This window comes from Pseudomyrmex gracilis, unplaced genomic scaffold (genome assembly GCF_002006095.1).
Source record: "Pseudomyrmex gracilis isolate BER0280 unplaced genomic scaffold, ASM200609v1 scaffold_39, whole genome shotgun sequence".
NCBI lineage: Eukaryota > Metazoa > Arthropoda > Insecta > Hymenoptera > Formicidae > Pseudomyrmex > Pseudomyrmex gracilis.
The window spans coordinates 786,916-812,913 of NW_018020623.1; the positions used below are offsets into that span (position 1 = coordinate 786,916).

Consider the following 25,998-nt stretch of genomic DNA (forward strand, 5'->3'; position numbering starts at 1 on the left):
GTGACAAAACCATTGACCCATTAATTAAAAAAGAAAAAAAAACAATACTTATATATATATATTTAACAAATTCACCGTCGTCTGGTCCGGTTGTCTAATACATTTGCGTTTTTCTATTCGGAGAAGTAATTTGCGGTATATCGCGAATGTGCAGTTTTCTCATGTAGGTAGCAAATGCAATTTTGCGGCTTTGAGGCTTAATCTGCTTACACAGCGTGACGAGCTCGGATTATCGCGAATATCAGAAAACGTTTTGGTCGATCGTGTTATAGCGTGATGATTGCATTGTAATTTGCGGCGGCCATATATACGATTTTACCCCCGTGCAGGTGCGGCAATCCGATCAACGCGCGGCCGGAAAACCTACTCTGCGGTGCGCGCAGGTGAACTTTATCCGCGCGAGTAGAACTCTTCCCCGAACCGCTTTTAGCCAGTCGCTAGCCGCAATATGACAATCCCTTTGCAACACAGCTTTGCGAATTCAAACACGTTTCTCCGATTAATTCGCGTTTGTTTTGTCTTTCTCTACGTCGTAACAAATATAACAATCATGGGAAAGTACACATGGCATGCCCGGCATAAACATTCGCTCGGGAATCTGCGCGCTTGAGAACGGAACCACAAGCGAAGTTTGCACTAACTAAATAAATGATAGAGAAAAGGACCTAGACCAGATTGATGGAAAATAACTTCATCATTTGTGACGACAATTTCCGTCGTTTAGAAAACGTTTTCTCTCGGAAAACGACGAGGAGTAATATCGCGCAAATTACATTACGGTAAAACGCATAATCGCATTACAAATCCTTCCGCATCTAATCGAGCGCGCATAAAATCAGCATTATCTTTCACTTAGCCCCGCGCCGTGTTAATGTAATTGTATAATCATATCAAAAACTTTCGAAGAAACTTTCTCATTCAACGGTGCGCATAGTGCTTTAATATATTGCTTAAACAACACGGAAAAAAAAAAGTTTTTGCTTTTACACGGCCAGCCGAAAAATTTGTCGAGTTCACTGAATTTTTTTGTTTCATCAACAAAACATTTTGCTGGCGAGACAAAAATCTTTTAATAGGCTTGGTAAATTTTTCTTGTTAGCTATGTTAACTAATTTCTTGTTATTTCAGCAAATCTTTATTTTTCCGCGAATGCATCGTTGAATATTTAAATAGCACGTTAAAACGAAAAAATTGTGAATCGTGGAACATCTAAAAAGAATTCTTAATTTAAAACATTATCGAATTTTGTTATCAGCTTCACGCACGTCCAAGTGTTTAAAATATTGTCACACACTTTGTCCCGATAATGTCTTACAATCTGGATCGTTATTCGTTCGAGTGGCAATTCGTTTGGCCTTGAATACATCTCGATTGTTCCTGCAGTCTTCTCGGGTTGCGCGGTAAGAATGGAACGCGGGAACAAAATTGATGTGCGGTCTGGTCCAAGGAGTTACGACAAAATGCGCATATACGCGATGTGAACGAAAATGATAGATATGGCGAAACGTACACGAGTAACTCACAGCGCGTCGGCTCAATATCAAGGTTGCTATCAATTTTCCGCTAGTGAAAACTTTGGCGCGCGCACGTCAGCTTTTATTCTGTTTTTTTTTTTTTTTTTTTTTTCTATGTGCCCGGGTTTTTTTGTATAACATACAGCATGCAGGATGATGTATATACGGTGCAAAAAAAAAAAAAGAGGAACAAACTAAAAATGTTATTCTAAAAAAAAAACTTGCGCGTGACGGTTATCTCAAACGGCGAGGAAGAAATAACTGCTCGTATTATTTTATTGTAAAACGGGAAATGTGTGACAATAAAAAATGTGTGCGCGAGAATGAAGTCAGATCGTTATGCAATAATTTCACATTCGCGCGTTCATTTCTGTGAAACAGCCATTAACAAAAAAAAAAAAAAAAAAAAAGTTTGATTACAACGGATATTCCCTGGAAAATTATTTTACGTAGCTCGATATCCGGGTAAATTAAAAAATATCGCGTGTATATCTTGCTGTATCGCGGCTCGAATTTATTCATTTCAGCATTCTATTATACTGCTGCGCTAGCTAGGCGCAGTTGCAGAGAAGAGAGAGAGGCGCCGGGGGCCATTATTTCCGTTCTGCTGACAGATTCAGATACGCGCGTGCTCAAATGAATGTGTATGTCGCGACGTAATTTCTAATTTCTCGCAAAGGTTCACGCACTCTATCTTCTCTCTCACTCCATCTTTCTCTGTCTCTCTCTCTCTCTCTCTCTCTCTCTCTCTCTTTTTCTCTGTACAATAATTTCTTTGTCACGTCCGACCTGCATGCAGGGCAAATTTGTCTCTTGTATTTTTCGAAAGATTACGACGAAACCTGCACGATAAATGGTTGCGAGTTATCCCTTAACAAGTAGAAAATCTTCCGTATCTCGCAAATTTATACGCTTTCACTTTGCTTTTACTATGTAGCAGAATTTTTCGCGTTCAAAATTCTCTCGCTATAAATTCTCGGTCAATCTCTTTTGTTGCAAAAGAATGTAATATGTACGCGATTAAGATATTTTGTCCGATCCTTTCGTAATATCGAGCGCGATCGCTGTTTATCATTGCGTTTCGAGTACCGGCAGTTTCTGGATACATTGCACAATGCAATTTCTTATTGGCAATATCATACGTAGCTATCCACGAGAGAGCGGGTCATCATAACTTCCACTGTATTGACAGATCTGTCACATGCTTCTTCCATAAACCGCTTTTATTGGAAGTACAACTGATCCTCGTTCTCCGTATTTTATTACCTGTAGAATTTACCACCAAAACGTTCACGATAAATAAATCTCAATTATCGTAAACACAAACACGTATACGTAGTATACGCCGGTCTTGTTGCCTTTATGATGTGTGGTTTTATGTATGAATAAAATTGTATGAGATGTGTATATATATATATGTGTATATATATATAATAAAAAGAATATCGCGAAAGATATAAAGTGAAATAAAACACTTGCGCATTTGTGCAAATAATTCTCTTAGCGTTTTCCAAATATTATTTTTCGAACATTTTAAGTGTCAACAAATGTAAAAGGAAAAGAGCGAAATCGATCGATACGGCCATCGATAACAAATTTTGTGCAACACCGATCGTATAATTTAATACATCGATCGGACTAAAACTACGCGACATAAGAGTAAACGCTTCATTTCGTAAAAGCCTCGATCAATATTCATTAGAGAATGCTTTCGAATGTGTGCTGCTCTGAAATTTTTGCGATGCACTACGAACGGTGTATGCAAATGTTACGTCAAGCGATAAACCGCGATACCGTGGAACAAACCGTCAGCAATTATGTTGTGCGTATAGCGTATACCAATTATTACTTTTTTTTTTTTTTTTTTTGCAAGAAAACTCGTGATTTTTTCGTGGAATTGCACGATCGCGCTTCTATAATGCACTTATTATCACCGTTCATAAATGCATAAACGTTGACTCGGGAACAAAGAGAGATAAGCAGAGAATTGTGATTGAGATTGCGTATTTTATTTGTCGATAAAACTAAACCACACGCGCTGCTCTGATTAAAACTTTTTCCTTTCTCCTTCTCCCCCCTTCTCTCTCTCTCTCTCTCTCTCTCTCTCTCTCTCTCTCTCTCTCTCTCTTGCGATTTTTTTACATCATTATATATTTTTACACCCAGTATAAAAGTGTTAGAAAGAAGATGCTGAATCGATACACGCAAAATAAAACAACCGATATATATATATACAAGTTACAATGTTATTCTCGGCGCAATAACACTATAACGATGACTAGTGTCGCCTACCTACGCATTGAGCGATGATTTCAGCAGAGGCGAATGCAACGCATTCGCGACGTAAGATCCGTGGTGCGGCGCCGTAACCAATCGCAAGTTCGTGACTTGCCGTGAAAATTACAAACGGGTGACCTCAATCACAAACAGTGTTATTTAAACGTTTTTTCCTAAATCGATTCCTGCACGAGCAATTTTGGAGAAAGTGGATTATCTCGAGAGAGCGGACGGAAGGACGAGCGAAGTCGAAAAAACGCTCCGCTTATTCGCTCGAATAAATTTTCGCGTCGAGAGATTTCGTTTTTCGTGATTTCTCGTCGCGAACGCGATAAAAAAAAAGAAAAAAACTCTTTTGCAAAATAATTGATCGAAATCTCAGAATAAGAAAAACCGTCTGTGGTTTTTCGCATATAAATTCAATAATTCGAAAACGTCGCGGAGACATGCATCGAGATCGATCGCCGTCGTCGTCAGCCGCATAATAAAATACGCGGCGCTATTACAACGTAAAACGCCCCTTAATCGGCAATGCTGTATCCGTCCGGGGTTTTCTTCCGTGCGCGCGTTGCAATATCTACACATATCGTTATCTGTTCCTCGACCGCGTATACGTAACGGATATTCGCACGAACGCGTGTTATACCGAAGCCAAGATATACGTAACCGATAATATCCAACTTCACCGACAGTTTGCGAACAACCCGGTGCTCGTGCAAATAAACGACCGGGACACAGTTTTGGCGCACGAACTTGACAAGCGAGATGCAAGCGATACCTCGTGCGATATAGAGCGAATATCGACAACCGGGGGGGGAGATGTTTACGTTCCTCGGCTCATGTTCTCGAAAGTAGACAACTTGAGATCCTTAGCAAGCTGTACTTGGGGCTTTGTGAGTCTCTTTGTGTGTCTCGTAAACATCAACATCGGAGCGACACACACGATTTTACATTCCGTAAATTGTCAAATACTGCCATCAAAATTGGATACGTAGTAGATTCAAAAGAACGTACAATTGAAAAGTATATATACGTACATATTGAAAAGAAGTTTATTTATTTTCATCGTGGTTTCAATCGGGATAAGCTTGTAAACGTGAGAACTTGCATGTGTGCGTTTCCGAACGAATCGAACGCGAACGATAATAAAAGCAAAAAAAAAAAAATGTTCCGATTGTATGTTTCAGTGGTGCTCCAAAAGAGTTGAAGCGTTGAAGAGTTACATAAGCTTACGTAGCTCGCATTTCGACGACGCGATTTTACGCCGAAAACATTTTTAAAAGGTGAAAAACTCGAAATCTCAAGAGCCAAGCGCCTCCGGGGAAAAAAAAGCTTTCCGCTCGGTTGTCCAGATTTTAAAATGCAGCACGTAAAAATACCGCAAATAAAATGTAAATCGTTGAAGTTTTCTATTTGCCGTGTATATAAAGTTGAATTTTATGTGATGCGAATATTAATTTTTCTCTCTTCTCTTTTTAGCCATTATATAACACATGGCGGAGCATGGATGTAGGTTTTGCACGCGCATAGGATCTGATCAAAGCCAACGCTATCTCCTCGTCGTCGGTGACACATTTTCTTTTATGGCTGACCCCATAAAATGTTTAATTATGCAACTTGCATCGCGCTCGCTTGGTTGACGGACACCAACGAGAATTGTAAACGACGAGAGAAAGGGTGCAGAGAGCGACTTCAATCCGTGCGATATATTTCGAATTAACATAAATTGACGCACATCGTTAAATTGTTGAAAAGGGATGTTTTGCTCGCTTAGAGAGGAGAAAATTCTGCGGGAAATTTATCTCAAAGAAACAGCCAGATATATCGACAGGTCCACTTTAATTAGGGCAAACAAAGAAATACTGCTTTTCGCTTGTTAGTGTCGGTACTGACCTTCTTAACTTGAAAGTGCTCCGTTCGCAGATTCTCGACGATCTCCTGGTCGGGCTTGACGGGTTGCGGGACCGACGACCGGAACCCGTCGAGTACACCCTTGATCGTGAACTTCTTCATCGCGTCTGCTAAATGGGGTCGACCACTCGGGGGGGATCACATGTGCAAACGCGCCGTTCGTGCGTCTCTCGTATAACGTCCGTTCGTCCGTCCGTCTGTTTCTCGTTTTCTACGAAATCACGGCCGGGATATGAGGGATATTAGGCTGACGCGCTCTCGGCTCGAGTCGTTTCGCGAAAATCCAATGACATGTTCGCTCCGTCTCGGCGCGGTCGACTCTCTCTCTATCTCGGATGCGGATCTCTCGCACGGGTGCTCGCTGCGCTGCCGCGGGGTGACTATCTACATTTTGACAGTACGTGTCAGCGGACGTGTCATCGAAGCCGCTGCCGAGTCTCGGACGATGCAACGTGCGCCTTTGCTCCCGTGTCGCGCACCAATCTCTATCTGGGTGCAAGGTGAATCGACACACGAGAACCGTTTGTCCGGCCGTCGCGCCAACGCTTTTACGCCGAACGCGAACGCGAGCGCGGCCGAGACGTGGCGAAAATTGTTTTCGTAGTTGACGGCAATGCGGTGTTGTTTAATCGCGCTAGGATCAATAACTGGCAACAGGCTCATGTGGACTTTCGCACGGCCGCGAGCGCGAGTTGCGCGGGCGCAATGCGAGCTACGCATGGGCGCGCAATCGCGCACGAGCCGCATTCATGATTCGCTATTGGAAGAGCTGATTCTTAAAGCTGCATACTTAATGCTCAGCACATTAAAAATCCGCGCTAATTGCAAACCCATGATCCGTTACGAAATGTTCGAACGCTCAATAATCGACCAATATATGCGTTACGTAAATTCGTAAAGAAATTATTTTCACTCAAATTTTGTGTTTACGTATTTCAGTATTTTCATGGAAATGTACCTTCCTGTGGCTCTCACGTTGTCTCTATTGTTATTTTGATCTCCGACCGCAGGAAACTGATCTTGTGAGCGATAACCTCAAATTGTTTTGCCGTCCTGTCTTCTGCTATTGTACGAGTTATTATATTCCATCTGTTTTCATTGACACCAACATTTGATTTACAGACTCGCCAAAAGAAATCTTGAAAATATTCTGAATATTTCAACACACTATATGGAATATGTACATGTTATAGTTTTTTGTGATGAAACACCAGATGTTTGTGAACGACTTCTTATTTTTATCATGTTTCAGAGTTTGGCAAAAACCCATCATTTTGAAGACAACAGACGTACAAGACAAAGTTGCAACATGTCAAACCCAGGAGGTAAAGTAGTGGCGAATCTGCGAAAAAAGTTTGTTTTTAATGATGTAGTCCGGTGGTTTCCCGGCCACATGTCAAAAGGTCTGAGACAGATGCAACAGCAATTAAAAAATATAGATTGTGTCATAGAGGTTCATGACGCAAGAGTGCCAATTTCTGGGCGTTATGTAGATTTTAGAAAGACTCTGACGACTCTGAAACCACATATACTTGTTCTGAGCAAACTGGATTTAGCTGATGACAAGTATAAAGAAAGTATAATGTCTACATTAAACAGAGAAAGGCTATCCAATGTTATCTTCACTAATCTCAAAAAAGAACAATGCAAAGGCATGAAGAAAATTCTACCTCTAGCCACAGACTTAATAAAGAATTCAAATCGTTTTAATAGAATAACAAATGAATCTTATACCTTGATGGTTATTGGCGTGCCCAATGTGGGAAAGTCTTCTCTGATTAATCGTTTAAGAAATAATCATCTTCGCATGTCCAAAGCCAGTCCAGTTGGTCCAATACCTGGTGTTACAAGAGCTGTACTAACACAAATAAAGATATCAGAAAATCCAAAGGTGTATCTGTTGGATACACCAGGTATTTTAGCTCCTTCTATTACAAATTTTCATACTGGCTTTAAATTAGCTCTAGTAGGGTGTATACAAGATAATATAATAGGAATAGAGATGCTTGCTGATTATCTACTCTATTGGCTGAACAGGAATAGCCGATTTGAATATGTTGAAAAATTTGGTTTGCAAGAACCAAATGACAATGTGACATATGTGCTTACGTACATCGCCGCAAAATTGGGAAAAACTAAGACTATAAAGTATCATGATGGTCTTCAAAAAATGCCAGATTTACACTCTGCAGCAGATTGTTTTATCAGCTCATTTAGAAAAGGAGAGTTAGGTCGTTATTGTTTAGATAATGATTTGTTAGAAAAATCACAGGAACGCAATGTTAGTTTAGCTTAATGAAAATAATAAAGAGTGTATGTAATTTAAGATTGTTATAATATTAATTTATGAAATTTCTCAAACTGAAACTCAAATGAAAACTCAAATGAAAAAATATATTTTCAAGTTTTATATAAATATTTTTTTCTCCTCTCGTACTCTGAACATTCTTCAATACTAAAGTACTCAAAAATTAATCTTTAAAAATGACTTATTATCTAAATATATCTTCTTTTTTTTTTTAAATTAATAAAACGATTTTTTTCTGTTACGTGCATGATGTTCCACAATTGTATTTTAACTCTTCTCTCTCTGATTTCATGTCTGTCTTACATAGTGTGAATAAATATTTAAAAATATTCAAGTCAGTCTGCAAATGTACAGACTAAAACTACAGATTGTATCAATGGGTGGGCTTTCCCCCCCACGTGTTTCTTTCTCCTCCTTCAGTTCTTTTCCTTTTACTTTTACGCCGGAGTGGGAGTCAAGTTCGCGAGTTGACTCGTCTTCTCTAAAACACAATTTTCATTTCTTTCATTCGTGCAGTGCTGCTCAGACAATCACATGTAGATATATTGAATCGAAAAGTCAATAATCTAAGATCTCCATTCTAATAACAAGGTAAAATAACAACAATAAAAAAGAGAAATTTAACATAAACTTGTTTTAAATAAGTGAACAGAGATTTACCGTTATCTGCGCCTGATCGGAAGAAGACATTCAGGACGTTCGAAAGTTTGTGCTCATATCACGCGCTGCGGCTCTTTAAATAAAAATCTACATCAGCATCTCAGAGTTTACGACTGATAAAAAATTGTTTTTAGCGAAAATGTTTGCGAGAGTGACATTCTTCCCAACTTTATTTTACAACATCGTTATGGAAAAAATTACATCTCGAAATTGGTACGACAGAATAGACGAAACTGTTATATTAGGCGCCTTACCATTTCGGCGATTGACGAAGCAGGTATGTACAAATATTTGTATTGAAAATTATTATTATTATTTATTCTGTATAAAAGAGATATATGAAAAAAAAGTTTAATTTTGTTAAAACGTTACTTTTTACATCTGTATCACAAAAATGCGCGTAATTAATAACGATAAAAAAGTGCCATATAATTTTTTGAATCTTAATATCATTAATAATCGCAATTCCGAATAACATTCGTCATTCAATTATTCGAGAGAAAAAATTATTGCGGTGTTTTTTATTCATTTCCTTCTTTCTTTATTTCAGTTAGTTGAAGATGAAGATCTCAAGGCTGTTGTATCTATGAATGAAGACTACGAGCTACTTTTTTGCAATACAAACAAGGTGCGCGACAGTAAAACGTTTTTTTAAATAACATTTTTTTAATAATAAGAGAAAATATTACAAAGACTACATATCAGAGGCCGCGTTTGGAGAGCGCGCTATCAACGCTATTGCGGTATTCTATTTTTGTTTCGACATTTAATGAGCGATATTATGATAGCAATAGCGCAAATGATGCGCTCTCCGAACACAGCCAAAAAAATTTCAGAAGATTTTGCATAAAATGATTATGTATGTATAAATCATTAATATGATATTTTTCATCCAGGAGTGGCAGCAATACAACGTAGAATATTTACAATTATCTACAACAGATATCTTTCAATCACCCTCGCAGGAAAAATTGCAGAGTGGTGTGAACTTTATTAACAAATTTCGTTCTGTGCCAACTAAAATGCTGGGTAATTCTAACAGTGTCGATGTTCACAACAAATGTGGCACAGTTTACGTTCATTGCAAAGCCGGAAGAACAAGAAGCGCAACACTGGTAGCGTGCTACCTAATAGTAGTAAGAGTTTTCATTGTCTTCTGAATATAAAATTAGAACATTTCATTCTTAACAGTAAATCTCACATCTTTTGTTTGTTTAGAAAAATAATTGGACACCCGAAGAAGCAGTAAGCTATATACAAACTAAGAGACCGCATATATTACTCCATACGGCACAATGGTCTGCGCTAAAAGAATTTTATAGAAACCATGTACAATCTAAGTCGTAATCAAAAAATATATTTTATAAATTTTTGTTGTTTAAAAAAAAAAATAAAATGTTATATTTCTAAAACATATTCGTTTATGTATGGATTTAAGTTTTGTATAAATAAATAAGAATTTACTATAAAAAATCGCGTAACTTTTCCGTACATGAGTAGAAATTACAAGAGTTACTTTAGGAGTGTCTTTCACTGATTATTATTGTTAACAATTTAAATTTTCATATTTTCAAATAATATGAGTTTGAATCCTCTAATTGATCTGCGCATTAAAACTTTAAAAGACAATGTCCATCAAGATTTGTGTGCATTAAATTCATTAAAAATAATTTCTCACGAGAAAGCTAGTAATTATTTTCACCGTTTATTGAGTAAGTACATACAGTATATTACCGTGTATTGCGAAATATCTTGTTCATACAGAAAAACAAATATAATTTCACGTGATGTTGGTTTGAAGTGATTCGTATATAACTGAAAGGACCTTCAAAGAGTCATTCTTTTTGTTATGAGATTAGTTATTGTCCAAAGATAATGTACAATTAAAAATAAATAGTAATAAATGCAACTTTTACACAATAATATATTATATATATGTATAATTGCACTTGGAATCATTTGACTATTTTATTTTAATCCTTACTTGAAACAGCATAGTGCGACCACAATACAGCCTAGTCGATTCAAATACGTGTCGTTCAAATCGGCGAAAATAATATCAAAGTTATCAGGAACGCATGGTGCTACAAGAGGTAGTATAATTCCACCGAGCAGAGAGAAGACTGAGAGCGGCCAAATCCATAAGAGAATGTGTAATCGCTTTACCTCCCTGCAAGCCAGCTCAATGTCCATGGGTGGTGTACATTAGCAACTACGTAGCCATGTCCACGAACGACTTGTCGGTACGTACGTTATGTTCAAACGTGGACATCGCGGCGCTTGTGAACGAAAACTTGCTCATGGCTTAAGCCTCGTTTATGCAAGTAATAAACCTGTGGTTCTGTGCATTCCGTTCCCGTTATGCAATTTTGCTCAATGGGACGCCGCTCTTAGCAAGCGCTTTGCAATTGTCGTTTGTCATTGGCACATACTTTTATATACCAAATAGATTTACAGGAAGAGGCCAATCACAGACAATAAGCGCTGAGCTCTGCTGAACGCAGCCATTGTTTGAGCTCAATCGATCACAAACGTGTTTGGTCCATATATGTAATACTCCTATAGGCGATTTTTGGCGATCGTATGGTACATATACCAAAGTGTACCAAACTATAGTTTGAGTGACTTCAAATTATAGTTTGGTACACTTTGGTATATGTACCATACGATCGCCAAAAATCGCCTTATATTGCTAGTACGGTGCCGACCTGAAGCTCACCGTTATGGTGCAGACAATATAGTAGCCTCTCTCTCCAGCTGCTTTGTGCGCATGCGGTGAACATAATGACGCTCGACCATCTATGCCCATATTTGGACTTCGTGCGTCTCCCTTTCTCGGGCCTCGTGCCTCTCATTGCGAAGATACGCGACTAGCAATATAGGAGTATTACATATATGCTCTCAGGTTTCTTTCTGCTAAAACTCTTTAAACCTCTCTGCTACCCAACAAAATTCCCTACCAACTCTTGTCTCCCTCCATGCAGTGTGCTCCGTTGCGTATGGAGCAAGCCTAGTCTCCAATACGCGCTGTGATCTACGAACAATCTTTACGCCTATGTCACACTACGGATTGGGATTGAGATTGGATTGAAATTTGACCAATCAGAAGAAAGAAAACCAATCCTAAGTTTACTGATCTTCGCTCTTATTGATCAAATTGCAATCCAATTTCAATCCAAATCCGTAGTGTGACATAGGCTCTAAAGACAGTATACGAAAAGCGCTCCGGAAACACATGCGCTCCAGAAACACAAGGTGCTCCGGAAACACAAGGGCGCATATATACTCAGACTGGCGTGTGGACTAATCTTTATGGTCCAAGAGCCATATTTGCACCAAACCAAACCAAACCAAACCAAGCGCAAGATGTGTGTGAGTCTGCCTTGAGGGAACGGCACAGGAAAAGCAAATTCTGTGAATACATATTTATGATTGAAAGATATTCCAAACAACAAAAGGGGACCACAGTAAGTGGATGTCAATAAGAAAAGCAATTAGCAAGAACTCGTTTCACAAAGAGAAACCGTCAATCGTTTGTTACGATCCGTAAGAGTAGAATTTGAGCGTAGAACAAGCAGGTCCAGGTAGATTTCGACGTGTATTTTCCTTTTGTATGTATCTCGTTTTCTCTTGTCCGAGTTTCACACGATTTTCTGATTTCTGTCACACGCATATAGCTGTTATGGACATGGTGATCACGAATTTGCAACAACAACGTCAACTGACGGAGCAGTTGCGCCGGGAGGCTGCTTTAAAGCGAATCACGGTGAGCAAAGCTGTCGAGGACATCATGAAGTACATCACCGAGCACGAGCAAGAAGATTGTCTGTTGGTTGGTTTTTCGTCGCAAAAGTCCAATCCCTTTCGTGAAAAAAGCACATGTATCGTACTTTAAGCCTTCTTGCTTGCAATGAGAATGTGGGAGAAATGTTGGAAAGAGTGTCATTTTAGACTGCCTGGTTACGAGAACAAGGATATTCATAGTTGTATAGGATTTATTATTAATAAGTAAATTATTTTATGATACTTTTAAGATTGTCAGAGAAGTGTGTAAAATCTAGTTTCATATCTTAATCTTTGCTATATATATTTATAATACATTTTATATCAAATTTAAGAATCTGTATAACAATTTATGGAACTTTCAGAATCTCTTATTGAGCAAAATTTTCATATATATAATTCTAATTCTCTGATGGCCTACTTGAAACTAATGTGATTGTAACAATAGATTTGAACACAGATAATATATATTATATACGTGCATACACTCATGATTAAAAGAAAATACTTAAAGGCAATTTAATTTGTACGTAATTGTCAAGTTACATTCTTTATCTTTCAAAAACTATTTTGCAATGGGTAAAAGAAAATATTATTTGACACTTATTTGAAATTAATTTGGATAATATAGTTTTTATTTTATGCAATAGTTTTAAGCATAAGAAAATAAGATATTATCTGTGTTTAATTCTTTATATAGTAAGTCAGTTCTAATGCCTTCTCAGTGCCTTTATACTGTTATCCAAGTGCCTACATTGAAATTTAAACTAAATACAATAGAGAAAAAGAGTGTAAATAATGTTAAGCCTTACAAATGTTATAGAAACATACTTCAAAGAAACAGGAATTTTTTTTAACATAAAACTATAGATCTGTATTTTATCAAAAAATATGAAAAATAAATAAAGCGTAAAACCATGTAAAAGGTCCACAAATTAATACTTTATTTACATTACATAATTATAAAACTGTTTTTCTTAGATATCTTCTTTCACACATAACATATGTAAACATTCATTACTTGATATAATGTGTATACAATTGCAAAATTTTATTAAGATTATATCAAAATATTTCTCTCATAATATTAAAGTAAATATTTAATTTTTAAATATAAAGTTTCAATGATTATAAAATGCATGTTTGCTGTTTGTTTTTTACTTCTTCCTAGCTCGCTTTGGTTTCGAAGGTTCATTGAATGTGTTGGAATACATTTCCTTAAACTCAGGTATTAAGGGTCTTACTTTCTCGCAGGCCTTCGTAACTGAAAAACCAAAGTACAAATTAATAAATAGTGATAAAATAAAATAAATAGTAAATAAAAAGTGATAGAATATATCTTCATTAATAATTCTTTTTGCAATATATATGATTTATATGAATTTTTTTATTTATATAATTGCACTGTAACAATGTAACTCACATGACTGTTCCATGGTATTAATCGGCGGCTCACCAGGCTCCTTGTCCAAAGCTAATCTCTCTACCATTTGTATTTGACATTCCAACTTGTGGGATTTGAACATATGCGGGTGATAATTTATGTCCAGTTGATCGATTGTTTTTTCCCACAACTTGACTTCTTTGTCAGTTACAGAATTCTGTGTATCATAAAGGTGCAGTACCGAGCTTTTGTCTCCAACGTCTCCTAAAGTATAACAATACATTCTTTAAACATATACTCTAACGAGAATATCTTTAAAATAAAATAAGAAAAAAAACAATTATACATTGTATTAATGCAAAGTGTAACATACCTTGAAATGCGACCTTTGACAAATAAAAACCACCCCATTCAACGTTCGGTATCATGTAGCACAAATTAGTTTGAGTATTTTTCCGCATTGTGATCGCGCAAACTATCATTTTTCTTTTAGCTGCGCACTGGGTTAGAAAAGCACCAAAGACCAGAAGATTGTCTGTGAGAAAGAAATAAAAATCTCACTTCTTTTTTAACACATTTAGATTCTTGCATTTACTTTTATGTGCATCACCTTTACGAGTGCTGCCGTAATCCGGTGTAACAAAGAACTTTCGATTAACATGATATCTGAAAAGATCATCAGGTAAAGGTCTCGTGCCTATTACTTTGATGGACGATGGATGGAGATGCTTCATTTTGGCACGTTCTTCTCGCGTAAAGCGCAATTTCCTCTTGCCGATCTCATCCCTCGTTACGAAACGAACTTCCTCTGGTATCATGAACGGTACGTTAAAGTCGTCTTCGTCACTATTTTCCTGCAGATATAATGGAACATGTGGGATATTTTAATGTTTGCAACTTATAAAGAAGTTTTAATTACATGTTATAGAGAAAAAAATACGCACCTCATCGTTATCGGAATCATTTGCTTTGAAATACGTAGTTCTCGTCAACACTTCATTGGTCGCTTTACTCAATAACTTTGTCCGCAATGATCTACGTTTTCTATAATGTGTTTCCAATGTTATTAGAGAGAGTATGGATTTTATGCATTATATTAATATATTATGTTTATTAATGTAAAGATTCTTACCTGCACAGAGTACGTATAGCCACATCGAGTTCCAAACCATCAGTTATTATAAAGCACAAGCGCCCTAAGTTCTTGTTCGGTACTTGAATCTGCTGCACCAGGTCTACCACTGACATTTCACCATCTACGTTTGTTGTTTTCGACAGCATTATTAAATCTTTGTAAAACTGATCGACTACCCAGTTCTTGTCCATACTGATCACATGCAACTCAACATCCAAATCTTTTAAAGAGCCTGCTTTGACTCGGATGCTATGTTTCTCCTCATTGGTCAATTCAGGACTGTGACAAGTAATAAGAATTATTCTACGTTTTGTAAACACAGTTTTTGTATTCAAGTAGATGTCCATTGCAAATGCCAAAGCATCGTGGAGAGGATAATTTCTAGATTTCAAGCTCTTGTAGTCTTTCATATTATTTTTTTCTGCAAAAATTTTCAGATAATTGTGAAATAAAACTGTTGAATAGCCTTTTAAAGCACACAGAGCACCATTGACTATAAGTATATTTACTCAAGTTTCTGACTAAGAGGAGATCATCCACGGTGACGACTTTCAGTTTTTGTAAGGTCTGAATGTTTTTCCACGCTGAATCCGCATCATTCTTTTCTGTGCCAAATAATATTACACCCAAATAATCTTTCATATTCCATGCTAGCTTTCGCCGTACAATTTGTTTATAAAGCTGAAAGAATGATTAGTAAAATTACGAGATAACAGAAAGCATCTTAATGCGTAACATTTCACCTATATAAAATAGGTATGCACAGTATATCTAACCTTTAAAAATTTTTGTATATAACTCAAATTTTCGTCTTTATCCTTGTCAAACATTTTTTCAGATGCATCAACGAGAAATAAGGTAGCTTCTCTCACACCATACGGCTGACTTGATTGTAGCTGGTCTTCATCATCAGTATCATAATCTTGATCACTTAGTGCCATTGTTGCGCTATCAGAATAATTGGTTATAGTTCCTAATTAATGTACAAGTAACATATACTTGAAAAATTAAACAAAATAACGGATATTTATATCTGCGAAAAACTCTTCTGATTTCTATAGCAAATATAAGAAATTTATTTCCTATTATTTGGTTTGATGTTGTGACTCAATAAACCGTAATGTGTAGTTGTTACATTATTCTGTACAAAAATCTCGTATTATTTTCGGAGTTCCTTACTAATCTGAGAAATGACGATTGAAGAAAATAACAACCGGCAACGAGATAAGAGAAGAATGTAAACTGACACGTAAAATCACGTAAAGAGCATGCGCACAAATTGTATGTCCAACATTACCAATAAGACGCCAGTGCACGAGTTGACGTATCATTTGGCGGGACTTACGGTAAATAAGTGAGTATAAACATATCGGATAAAGCAAAACAAAAAAAACAGTAAGGAAAGAAAAAGTTTCATGTGTACAAAACATAAATATTGCTTTCACACAAGAAGTTCAAAAACATACACAGGTACATTAGTCTGATAATATAAGAAATACACCTGCCGATTATACTTAACGTGAGCTTTATTCAATCATATACAAAAATAGAAAAAAGTTACACTTTTATTTCGAAACTAAAGAAACAAATCTTAGCTTACATTAATATTATTAGTATCACACTTGTATTGTACTTAGTCAATTATTTTAATAAAAGTGAAAAAGAAGACGGAAAAACACTTTTATCAAAATATCAAAAAAAAAAAAAAGAAAAAAGTACTGAATCTTTATAGAACAAGAATACAAACTATGTATATATATATATATATAATATAATGTATGTAATTTGTTAAGAACATATTGTCAAAATGTTTTAATATTCTATTGCTTATTCTAGATCATCACAGAATAAATAGCAATATCCATCGATCATTACTACTTGTATATATATACACATGCATAAGCAAATATATATATATATGTATAGAATATTAATATGTATGACACACATGGATATGCATTAGGTTTTAAGTCTTTACTTTGAAACATTTTCTTCTTTCTGGTCTTGTAAAGAAAGATGTTAAAGAGGAGAATCTAGAGTCAGATGATGCTTAATTGTGAGAATGCAAATTTTTTATAACAACATACATTGAACACACCGAAAAATTTGCCATTAATTCAATCTCATCATGTGATAATCTCCATTGTTGCCATTATTTTTAACTGTTCTTTACACACAATTATACATTTTAATAATACTTTTATATATATATATATGAAAACAAAACAAGTTAACTTAATACCTAAACAGCCTACAAACATTTTGACAATTAGTTCAATTATACAATTATCTCTAATGCAAATAAGTAAAAATATCACGCTTGATTCAGAACATAACATTCTTATGTCACTATTATATGAATATTATATGAAAAAATATTTGTTACATGAATAAACAACAGTCTTATGTCGCTATGTTTATTGTATGAATAACAGTCTTATGTTTATGAATATCTACCTATATCTAACATTCTAATCTCTGTGGCTTCTCTGCTATGGATGTCAGTGACTTCAAACTTCTGTCAGCATAAAGTTATAGCTCTTGCAACGTGGACATGTAACATAGTCATATAAGAATATCATCTGTAAAATAAGAAATAAACAATAGGTTTGAGAAAAATATCTTGAAATTTTGCTATTAATTTATGCTACAAAAAAAAAAAGCAAAAAAGCATTATAACCTGAGGATGTTGTGGGCAACAGTGTCTCACTCTCCCTTTGGTCCAAAATCCACAACTGTTGCATATGATCTTAGAATGCGGTCTGTAGCAAATGCATTCCAAAGATTTATCCTTCATTCGCAACATCTTTCTCATATTGTTGAATCTATTGCTGCTCATCACGTATGTATCCATGATTGATTTAGATGTGAAAAATCTGAAAATACGTGCCGAAACACGAACAAGTGGAATTAAACCTCGTTTTCAAAATTAACGAATGCCTTTGTCTCAAAACCGAATAACTCAATCGACACAAAACAGAGTTGTCTCGAAAGAAGATTCGAGACGTTATCCTTACATTCTTCCGAGAAAACAACGAAACGAAAAATTGGCTTACGCGAATATTATACAGAATATATTTTACTTTACCGATATCTTTTGTTCTCGATAAATCACTTGAGACACCACGTAGATCGCTGGAATATGTCCGCTCGTACCTTCGCGTATTTGCTGACTGAACGTAGTCAAGGACAAAATACAAATAACAAGACTGTGTTTGGACTCGAAGAACGGTATTGCGCAAATGATGACAAAAGAGGTCACGCGAAATTCAAATCGATAACTTTATCAATTTCACGACAGATGGTGCGCGAAAACAAAACTATCAGAAAAGCGGCGCTTGCAGTCGCTTCAAGTCGAATCGACAATAATCGATAATCAATATCGCCAAATTCAAATTGGTTTATCTCGGATACAAGTGCGACGGTATGTACGCGAACGGCTTGCAGCTGACTGTAAGAAAATTTAAATATAAAAAAAAGAAGACGAGAGGAAAATGTGGTTGTTTGTAAATAATAAGAAGAAGAAGATAAGCGAAGGAGAAGATGTCTCTCTTAGTCAAGTAAGCGGATTGAAAACAAGGACAAAGAGGATCGGGAACAATCATCGGAACGATCGCAAAGAGAAACGCTATACGTTTAGATCTAATTGAGAGGTATTATATATTTTTTGTATACATAAATATATACAAAAACATACACATGATTGTATAATTACAACATTCGCGACGTAACCTCTTCGTCGTCACACCTCCCGCGTCGAATTTTTTTTTTTTTATATTTTTTTTTTTGTATCCACGCGGTTCTGTAAAAAATAACGAGAAATAATTCACGCTCCGACGCTTAACCAGGCAATAATGATCATTAATTCCTCCATTGTAGTTTCTTTAGTCTTCGTTGAATCGTTACACGCGTCGGAACATTTTTTCCGGCGAATTTTTTTGTAAGTTCGAAACTAGCACGTTATAAAAAGAAATGTATTTCGTCGGTAGAACATCTAGATTCTCGCGTTATACATCTCCTTATTTTCTAGAAAAAAAAAAAAAATAATAATCTTAACAGACTATAACGCCCGTTTCCGTCATTTCTGATTAACTGAATTGACCGGTTATATTCCGTCGGAAACTGACCCGTCATCGTGTCGGTCGATTAACTGAATTCACACCAATCGCGGTTGACGCGTAATCGACCGATATATTATCGTTATCCGGAAATTAACGGAAACGGACAATAACACGCACACACACACACATGTTCTCCATTTCATTCAAATTCGTTCTTTGATTTTTTCTTATTAGGCGAATACATTATAGGAGACCATTTAAACACGGACGAGAGAAAGATTTTCTTTCTTAGGATATAGTAGAGTTTAAAATTTGTTAATTCGCATTTTTATTTTATTTTATTTTTTCCTCAATCAATATTTCTTCATTGGCGTTTCAATGCTCGTCGCTACGTATTTCTATTTTTTTTTTTTTTTTTTTCGAAATCGTGTTCAATGTTAGAAGGAAGGATGCGTTGCGCGCGCCTCATCGCGATCATTTTTTCTCTTTCCACGTTCTTTCGGACATCGCATTAGGCGCGAATTCGAGGCTTCTTTTTTTTTTTTTCGCTCTCTCACGCTTAACACTTACGAACAAGTAGATAAAGTTACTTCATAAAAATATATCAGTGCCTGTCACTTCCGTGTGAATACTGGAGTTTCATTCTTACGGAACTCGTATATTGCAACAGTGTCTTCCGTGAAAAGAAATGACGAAAGCTCAGTTTGGTGAGAAACAAAAGTTCACTCTCACGGTGTAAATCCGTGTGTATATCCGTGTGTGACTTGCAATAAAATAAACCGATCGCGCGGAAGGATAACACTGCGTATAATCGAGGATGTATTTTCGGAAAAAGAGTCGTTACACATTTATCGTCTCTATATCTCTTTCGAACTCTGTAGAAAATTGTTCTGTCGTCTCATTGCAAAACGATCAATACTGATGGTCGGTACTTTTATTGATCGTTATGTTATTGCAAGACAAAAAAGGAAAAAAAAAGAATGAACGGTATATAGCGGCGAGAAAGATCCTATGTGTGTGTACGTGTATGTATGTGTGTGCAATGTGTCTATATATTTATAATTTTTACATCATTACAAAGTCCCATGGAAGACGAATCGAAAGATCAGTCAACGTGAACACGAGAAGAAAGAAAGATCTATTTTTAATCAGCCGGCTCCCTCTCCCTCCGTACCTGTCAGTGTGCGTGTGTCATAAAATATTCCCTTGGTACGAGTTGCATTTAAATTATTCACCGCTTAAACTGTTTCACGTACGTCGCTTAAGTTATTTCACGGAGACACCGTTTAGGTACATGGAGTATATAGGAAACTTTATGTTTTTTGAAAAATGTAAGAGTACATGATAAAAATAATTTACATTTACACGCGTGATTTCTCTCTCTCTCTCTCTCTCTCTCTCTCTCTCTCTCTCTCTCGATTATCGTACGTATAAAAGTATTTTAGTATTTTTTTAATTGGCATTTAGTTGTGAGGATCAACGCGAGTTTTTTTTTTTTTTTTATCTCGCGTTCTCAATAAATACTCTCTTCGTTCTAGCTAGAAAAGCGATTTTTTACACAGCGACGTAATACAAAAGTTAAAGATCTTCACAAGACGTTCGCGGAAAAATGTCACTATGTCGCGCACCCGACGTGTGATGAAATGTCATAAAGAAAATAGTACGTCTAATGCTATTGTTTGTCCTTTGTGAAGTTTGCACTTCTTCTGTACTTTGGTCCTTCCTTTCCCTCCATCAATCGTATATAATATATATGTATATATATATATATATATATATATATATATATATATATATATATATATATTTGTTAGCCTCTCTCTTTCTCTCTCCCTTCAACATCCTCATTTTTATTCATCTCGCGTATGCTTCTGTTCGTCATCAGTTTTGTACGTTATGTATGATTTTGCGGATTGCCATTATTATATTATTGTCGAAACGAAAAAACGTGCGTGAGAAAATGTAATTTGTTGAAATGCGAACGAATTAAAAATTTCCTTACATTTCTTTCATCTTCGTGAGAGAAATGCAATGAATATTAAAGAGAAATAATGTTTTTCTAGAACATTAGAACATTTTTTTTTCAAAAAATTGCACGAGAAAAAAAACGTTCGCAAAAGTAAGGCAAAAAAATTACAGATTTTTATTTGGCTTCGCAAAATCGCGTTATCGACATATCGCAGTAGATTTTAGCATAATTCTACACATCTTGCTGAAGAAAATATTCCAGTAACTTCTGTAATATATTCACGAGCTTTTTCTCTCTTCCTCGCTCTAGTCAACAAATATATCATTTTTTTATCAGGTACACAAGCAATAACAGGTTACAAGCTTAACTCGACGTCTCCCGCAAGACTTCAATTTCACCTTAGCAAAAATTTCGAAATAACCGTCTCATGATTCGCGGATCGATTCGCGGTACACGAACGCAATCGCACGCTTGCGTAACAACGCATCGATTCGCAGGCAATGCTTTGGACCACACAGAACGCGTTTTCTCTCTCAATACGACGATTAATTAGCAGTTTGAAACACAGTCGACTTTGTACACACGGTGACGTACGTGTTCCCCCCCGAGTTTATTTCGTTCCCAGCGAGGGAGTTCACACTCTGACGCCGACGCCGTTGTCGCTCTTGATCTCCGACACGACGTCGAACGTCGGGGTGCAAATGTCGGTAGGCGTGGGGATGGCGAGGGGCGCAAGTTGCGGATTCCTTTTGACCGGCGGGTCCTTCAGGATGTAATTCCCGCAGTGTCGAACACGCAGCTTGCTCGAGTGCACCTCCGGCTCGAGTCGGAGGATCGCGCAGGATCGCGTCGACGGGTATCCGGCGCGATGGACCGACTCCGTCGATCTGCTCTGCAAAGCCGCCTCGATCACGCATCGTCGGAGATTCACCGTCGACATCGAATTGTACGCCGACGAGTTGTCGCGTTCGGAATCGGGCGTGAAGACGTCGGGCGTAAGGACCGGGGCCCCGTCGCTATCTTCGAAGGACGTGAAAATGTCCGAGTCGGGTACGGACGGCGCGCTGAAGAACGACTCGCGCAGCGACGACGACAAAGCGTCCGGACACATGAACGGGTCCAGGGACGTGACGTCGTTGAGATCACTACTGCTGTTGCACGTTTGGAAATCGTTGACCGAATAGGACGACGGAAATGTTAGGTCACGTTCCGTCACGCTCGACAGAATCTCCTGACTTCTCGACGATTCCGACCACTTCGAGTCGGACGGTCGCCTCGAACTGAATCTAGTCGAATCGTGTTCGGCGAAGATTGGATCGGGCAGTCTTACGTCTCTACCTTTGTCCGAGTTTTTCAGCAGCGCCTCGAACAGATCGATCGGCTCCAACATCGGCGTGTTGCTGGATGGAAGATCGTGGCTCTGATTATTATCATTCTGTTGTTCGGACGGCTCGCTATAGTCTTCGATGTTCAGCAGCACGGTGGGTATCACCGGATCCGAGTGTCTCACGGGGCTGCTTCTCTTACCTAGAGGTGACTTCGCGCGTTGCGTCGCAATGTCGATGGCGACGTCGCGCGGGATCTCGAGACTCTGAGTCTCCTCGTTCTGAAGTGAGGCCGCGGGAAGAGGCTCAATGGGACTGGGAGGTTCGGAGTGTATCGTCGGAACCATCAGGGTGTCCATCAAGTTGCAGGGTTCGAGTAGAATTACGCGGTGCGGATCGATCGTGTTTATCGACTCGGAGTGCCTCAGGACGTCCAGGTTTTTGCGAGTTTGCATCACATTTCTGGCAGTAAGGTCCGCTCGGTGATGCGCGGACGCGCCTCTCGACGACGGTGGATCCAAGTTGATGAGATTCGCCAACTTGTTCGGCGTGATGGTCACGTGCGGCACGCTCGGCGACGCGCTGCGCCTCGGTGTGCTCGCCTCGGAACTCGGCAGGGCGCTGTTGGGCGCCGATGAAGAAGACGCCGGACTGGTCTTCAGCTTGAGCTTCAAGTTCGGACTCACGCGCCCGAAGCCGCGGAACTTCGGTCGCGGATGCGGCGAGGTGGTTTTGCTGGCTCTTCGCTGCTCCTCGATCTGCCTGTAGAGCATTATCGCGTGCCTGGCTAACGCGCCCTCGAATCCGTGATTGAGATTCTGGACGGAGTAGCCGTGATCCTCGTCGCCGCTTCCGCTCGTCGGGAATGGCTTTATGTTTGCGTCGCAAGTGTGCGTCGTGGCGGATTTGAGATTGGAATCCGACATGGACGACAGATTCGAATTTCGTCTCTGACCGTTGCCACGGCACATCGCCTCGTCGAAGTCCTTCGTCTCCACTCCGGGTGTGTCGGTGCTCAACATCGGGTCTGATAGCGCGTTCAGTTGGAAAAATCTGCGACTGCTGTGCGGTCCGTCGCTCTTCAAGTTCTGATAGGATATAAACTTTGGCTCGGAGATCAGCGGAAAGTTCTTGCTGTTTATCCGCTTATGATTCAGTCGCCGAAGATGCCTGATCTTGTTGAAGGTCGGGTCCAGCAGGTATTTCAAGTTTCGAATCTTGTCGATGTTGTGGTTGGAGTCGATCACGTGGGTCCGATCGATAATGTACTTCGGGTCGAGCATTTTCGTGAGATCGTGGATGTTCTCCTCGATGATGTCGTCCGCCCGACTGCTGCAGGACGCGGCGTGCTCGACGTTGTCCTTCTCGGGCGAGATATCGGTGAGTTTCTCCAAAGGGTCTTGGCACTTTCTGCTGGCGCAGAGAACAGTGTGCGGTTTGGCGACCGCGAAGCAATCTTCGACGGGCGGATATCGCCTGTTCTCGTTGCTGTCGTTGTTCACCTCGGCCAGCTCGAGATTCGCGTTGATGCTCCGTCTCATCGGCGAGCAGACGTAGCGACTCGGCATCAGACCGAACAGCGCGATCAGATCCTCGGCGATCTTGCCGGCGGCGACGCGCATCTCGCCGTGATGAAACGCGTAGATCCAGGGATTCGCGCCGCTGTGCGCGAGAATCGGCAGACCCAGCCACACCACCGTCCAGTTCGACAGTATGTTAGTGCCGCAAAATATGTCGACCAGCATGCAGGTCTGGAAAACGAAGAGAGATGTGTTCTCGATTATTGCTTTCGAAAGTTCGCTGCGGCCGACCGCCGCCGTTTTATAGTGAAAAGGAATTTCAACAACAAAGCTATACTGATAGATATCGATTTCCGAAGAAAACGCTCGAAGCATAAAGTCGATGCAACCGCCGACGCGCCCTTTGAAGTCTCTTCCCACGTATAAAAATTATTTTGCGATGCACATCGCGGAGGTTTTTTTTATTTTCTATATATATATATAGGAAATATGTATATGTGTATATACGTATGTATATGTGTGACATAATATTTTTCAAAAGCGGAACGGAGAGACCGTTTCGCTTTCGCGTCCCGCGAAGCGAATTCGTCTCGACGTAACCCGAAGGGATGCGATTTTCCCGCATTGCGCCAGAGAGACACGTGACGTAACGATTTCTCGCTTATCATTACCGATGAGCGACAGTCTCGCTGAATTAAATCGCGCCACTTTATTCCGTAAAAAGTTCGCGCGCTAAAGGAACGGAACTGGGCTTGCAATTGTGTGCTTGCAATTCTCGTATTTTGCTCGGATTTTTTTACAGCGCGATCGCATAAAACAAAAACGCGTTGAGAAGAACGCGAGAAGCGCTTTTTTTGTCTCGTCATTTTTTGTATAAATTGTTCTTGCGTCACGTCTATCTCTTTCTCTCTCTCTCTCTCTCTTTCCATAATTCCGCGAGTTACGTATTGTTCCTCGATCGTTGAAACTTTTCCTCGCTTAAAGTAATAAGTCAAGACAAACCAAGGTCAAAACTTTCTTATCGCTTCTCTTGACACCACCGTTTCTCGAAGTCGGCCAGTTTCTCAACTCTTAAGCAACCGAGTGTACTTAGGCTCTCTCGAAGCTGCGGATTTGTCAACAGAATTTACGCGAGAACTTCGCGCGAGATATTGCTTTTTTTTTTTTAAAAAAAAAAAGAAGGAAAAGTATCCCCTTGCTCGTATTTCTTCGGGTTCGGCGTGTTCGACAGAGCCGCCGGATTCGACATATATATCTCGTCGAGATGTATTTCGAATCCCGCACTTGATCCCATCATCATCATGCGGGCGTAAGCTTATTAATTTAACTCTTCTTTGTTCTCTCCGAGATATTCTCCGTATCGATCCGCGGTGATCCTTCGAACACACATGTGACAAACGTGCGCGAAGAACATAGGCGGCGAGAAAGAAAAAAAAAAAGAAAGAAAGAGAGAGAGAGAGAGAGAGAGAATAGATCTCGTTATCGCGTGTGATCTCTTGCGCGAGAAACTGAATTTTACCCAATAAAACGCGTCTGACGTAACAACGTCTCGTAATAAACGCTCATCATGAAATCTGATCCTCTTAAAACCGGCGTGCGCGCGCCTGTGCCCGCGATTTAGACCGGCGAGGTAAAAAAAATAAAAAAATAAAAAAAAAAAAAAAAAATGCACGAAGTCTGAGAATCACGTCGAAGAGCAAACAAGTCATTACCTCCTGTGTGTCGAGGTAATCGTCTGTGACCGAGATGAACGTCGTCAACGTGTTTGGTCGCGGAATTTCGTAAACGACCCGGAAAGACGATGTTAAAAGGCGGACGGGAATAACGGACGGAAGGCGAGAATCGATACACACACGTATGTGTGTGTATGCATCGTGAACTCGGTCTCGGGAGAGATTAAAAAGTCGCGTGACAGGTTAATCATACATACGTTGGACGTATACGACGCGTCTCGACCTTCCTTCTTATTATTATTTTCTCTTGTCTCTTCTCTTCTGTTTATTACCGGCGCTGCTGCGCGTGGATACGAGCATCGAATGTACAAGCTTGTGCTCTCTATATCGTATACCGTCTTATGAACACTATATCAAACTTAAACCTCATTTCCACGTGCGAGCACGTGATGTGCGTATGTATGTGTGTGTATATATG

The 25,998-nt window shown here is 38.7% G+C and overlaps 6 protein-coding genes and 1 long non-coding RNA gene across 15 annotated transcripts in view; 3 read left to right on the plus strand and 4 right to left on the minus strand.

Annotated features, from left to right (window-relative positions):
* LOC109852909 (syntaxin-binding protein 5) overlaps positions 1 to 5,830 on the minus strand; it is a 33,337-nt gene extending 27,507 nt beyond the window's left edge. For all 4 annotated transcript variants that reach the window (XM_020424486.1, XM_020424485.1, XM_020424483.1 and 1 more), the window contains exon 1: positions 5,685 to 5,830. In XM_020424486.1, the coding sequence (XP_020280075.1) occupies positions 5,685 to 5,804 (120 nt within the window). In that variant the 5' untranslated portion in view covers positions 5,805 to 5,830. The remainder of the gene's footprint in view (positions 1 to 5,684) is intronic.
* Positions 1 to 8,086, plus strand: part of LOC109852912 (mitochondrial GTPase 1) — a 41,543-nt gene extending 33,457 nt beyond the window's left edge. Inside the window, exons 1-2 of one of the 2 annotated variants that reach the window (XM_020424491.1) lie at positions 6,125 to 6,202; positions 6,955 to 8,086. In XM_020424491.1, coding sequence (XP_020280080.1) covers positions 7,012 to 7,998 — 987 coding nt within the window. In that variant the 5' untranslated portion in view covers positions 6,125 to 6,202; positions 6,955 to 7,011 and the 3' untranslated portion in view covers positions 7,999 to 8,086. Of the gene's footprint in view, positions 1 to 6,124; positions 6,203 to 6,954 lie in introns of those variants that run through there. The other variant, XM_020424490.1, reaches the window with a different exon arrangement.
* On the plus strand, positions 6,761 to 10,593 carry LOC109852913 (phosphatidylglycerophosphatase and protein-tyrosine phosphatase 1). 4 transcript variants are annotated; one of them, XM_020424493.1, is made up of 6 exons: positions 6,761 to 6,770; positions 6,955 to 7,027; positions 8,805 to 8,947; positions 9,221 to 9,298; positions 9,567 to 9,806; positions 9,889 to 10,593. In XM_020424493.1, the coding sequence occupies exons 2-6, from the start codon at positions 7,012 to 7,014 to the stop codon at positions 10,015 to 10,017; spliced, it is 606 nt and encodes a 201-aa protein (XP_020280082.1). In that variant the 5' UTR covers positions 6,761 to 6,770; positions 6,955 to 7,011; the 3' UTR covers positions 10,018 to 10,593. The 4 variants fall into 4 exon arrangements, with proteins under 4 accessions (XP_020280082.1, XP_020280081.1, XP_020280083.1 ...); XM_020424492.1 differs by having other exon boundaries at positions 6,768 to 6,882; XM_020424494.1 differs by lacking the exons at positions 6,761 to 6,770; positions 6,955 to 7,027 and adding an exon at positions 8,516 to 8,601.
* Positions 10,594 to 12,000: 1,407 nt separating this feature from the next.
* On the plus strand, positions 12,001 to 13,348 carry LOC109852907 (guanine nucleotide-binding protein subunit gamma-1). 2 transcript variants are annotated; one of them, XM_020424481.1, is made up of 2 exons: positions 12,001 to 12,137; positions 12,348 to 13,348. In XM_020424481.1, exon 2 carries the CDS (start codon positions 12,353 to 12,355, stop codon positions 12,563 to 12,565), a length of 213 nt encoding a protein of 70 aa, XP_020280070.1. In that variant the 5' UTR covers positions 12,001 to 12,137; positions 12,348 to 12,352; the 3' UTR covers positions 12,566 to 13,348. The 2 variants fall into 2 exon arrangements, with proteins under 2 accessions (XP_020280070.1, XP_020280067.1); XM_020424478.1 differs by having other exon boundaries at positions 12,003 to 12,254.
* Positions 13,349 to 13,373: 25 nt separating this feature from the next.
* Positions 13,374 to 16,233, minus strand: LOC109852906 (X-ray repair cross-complementing protein 6-like). Its single transcript, XM_020424477.1, has 9 exons — positions 16,152 to 16,233; positions 15,749 to 15,920; positions 15,482 to 15,653; positions 14,970 to 15,393; positions 14,782 to 14,881; positions 14,448 to 14,691; positions 14,211 to 14,372; positions 13,877 to 14,101; positions 13,374 to 13,717 (listed from the first exon to the last, which is right to left on the minus strand). The coding sequence occupies exons 2-9, from the start codon at positions 15,911 to 15,913 to the stop codon at positions 13,611 to 13,613; spliced, it is 1,599 nt and encodes a 532-aa protein (XP_020280066.1). The 5' UTR covers positions 15,914 to 15,920; positions 16,152 to 16,233; the 3' UTR covers positions 13,374 to 13,610.
* Positions 16,234 to 16,586: 353 nt separating this feature from the next.
* Positions 16,587 to 18,197, minus strand: LOC109852884. The gene is made up of 3 exons (XR_002250048.1): positions 18,061 to 18,197; positions 17,653 to 17,848; positions 16,587 to 17,554 (listed from the first exon to the last, which is right to left on the minus strand). It is a non-coding gene; the product is annotated as an uncharacterized LOC109852884 (long non-coding RNA).
* Positions 18,198 to 21,636: 3,439 nt separating this feature from the next.
* On the minus strand, positions 21,637 to 23,949 carry LOC109852885. The gene has a single exon (XM_020424445.1). It carries the CDS (start codon positions 23,947 to 23,949, stop codon positions 21,637 to 21,639), a length of 2,313 nt encoding a protein of 770 aa, XP_020280034.1.
* Between the last annotated feature and the right edge of the window lie 2,049 nt (positions 23,950 to 25,998).

Bases quoted from the DNA above. Each gene is read 5' to 3' on its own strand.
- LOC109852906 (XM_020424477.1), bottom strand. From the start codon at position 15,913: ATGGCACTAAGTGATCAAGATTATGATACTGATGATGAAGACCAGCTA. The intron at 15,654-15,748 runs GTTAGATATACT...TCATTCTTTCAG, and splicing joins ATATACAAAAATTTTTAAAG to CTTTATAAACAAATTGTACG. The intron at 14,882-14,969 runs GTAAGAATCTTT...AACACATTATAG, and splicing joins GCTATACGTACTCTGTGCAG to AAAACGTAGATCATTGCGGA.
- LOC109852913 (XM_020424492.1), top strand. The intron at 7,028-8,804 runs GTAAAGTAGTGG...AATTGTTTTTAG, and splicing joins CAACATGTCAAACCCAGGAG to CGAAAATGTTTGCGAGAGTG. The intron at 8,948-9,220 runs GTATGTACAAAT...TCTTTATTTCAG, and splicing joins TTCGGCGATTGACGAAGCAG to TTAGTTGAAGATGAAGATCT.
- LOC109852907 (XM_020424481.1), top strand. From the start codon at position 12,353: ATGGACATGGTGATCACGAATTTGCAACAACAACGTCAACTGACGGAG.
- LOC109852885 (XM_020424445.1), bottom strand. From the start codon at position 23,949: ATGCGCGTCGCCGCCGGCAAGATCGCCGAGGATCTGATCGCGCTGTTC.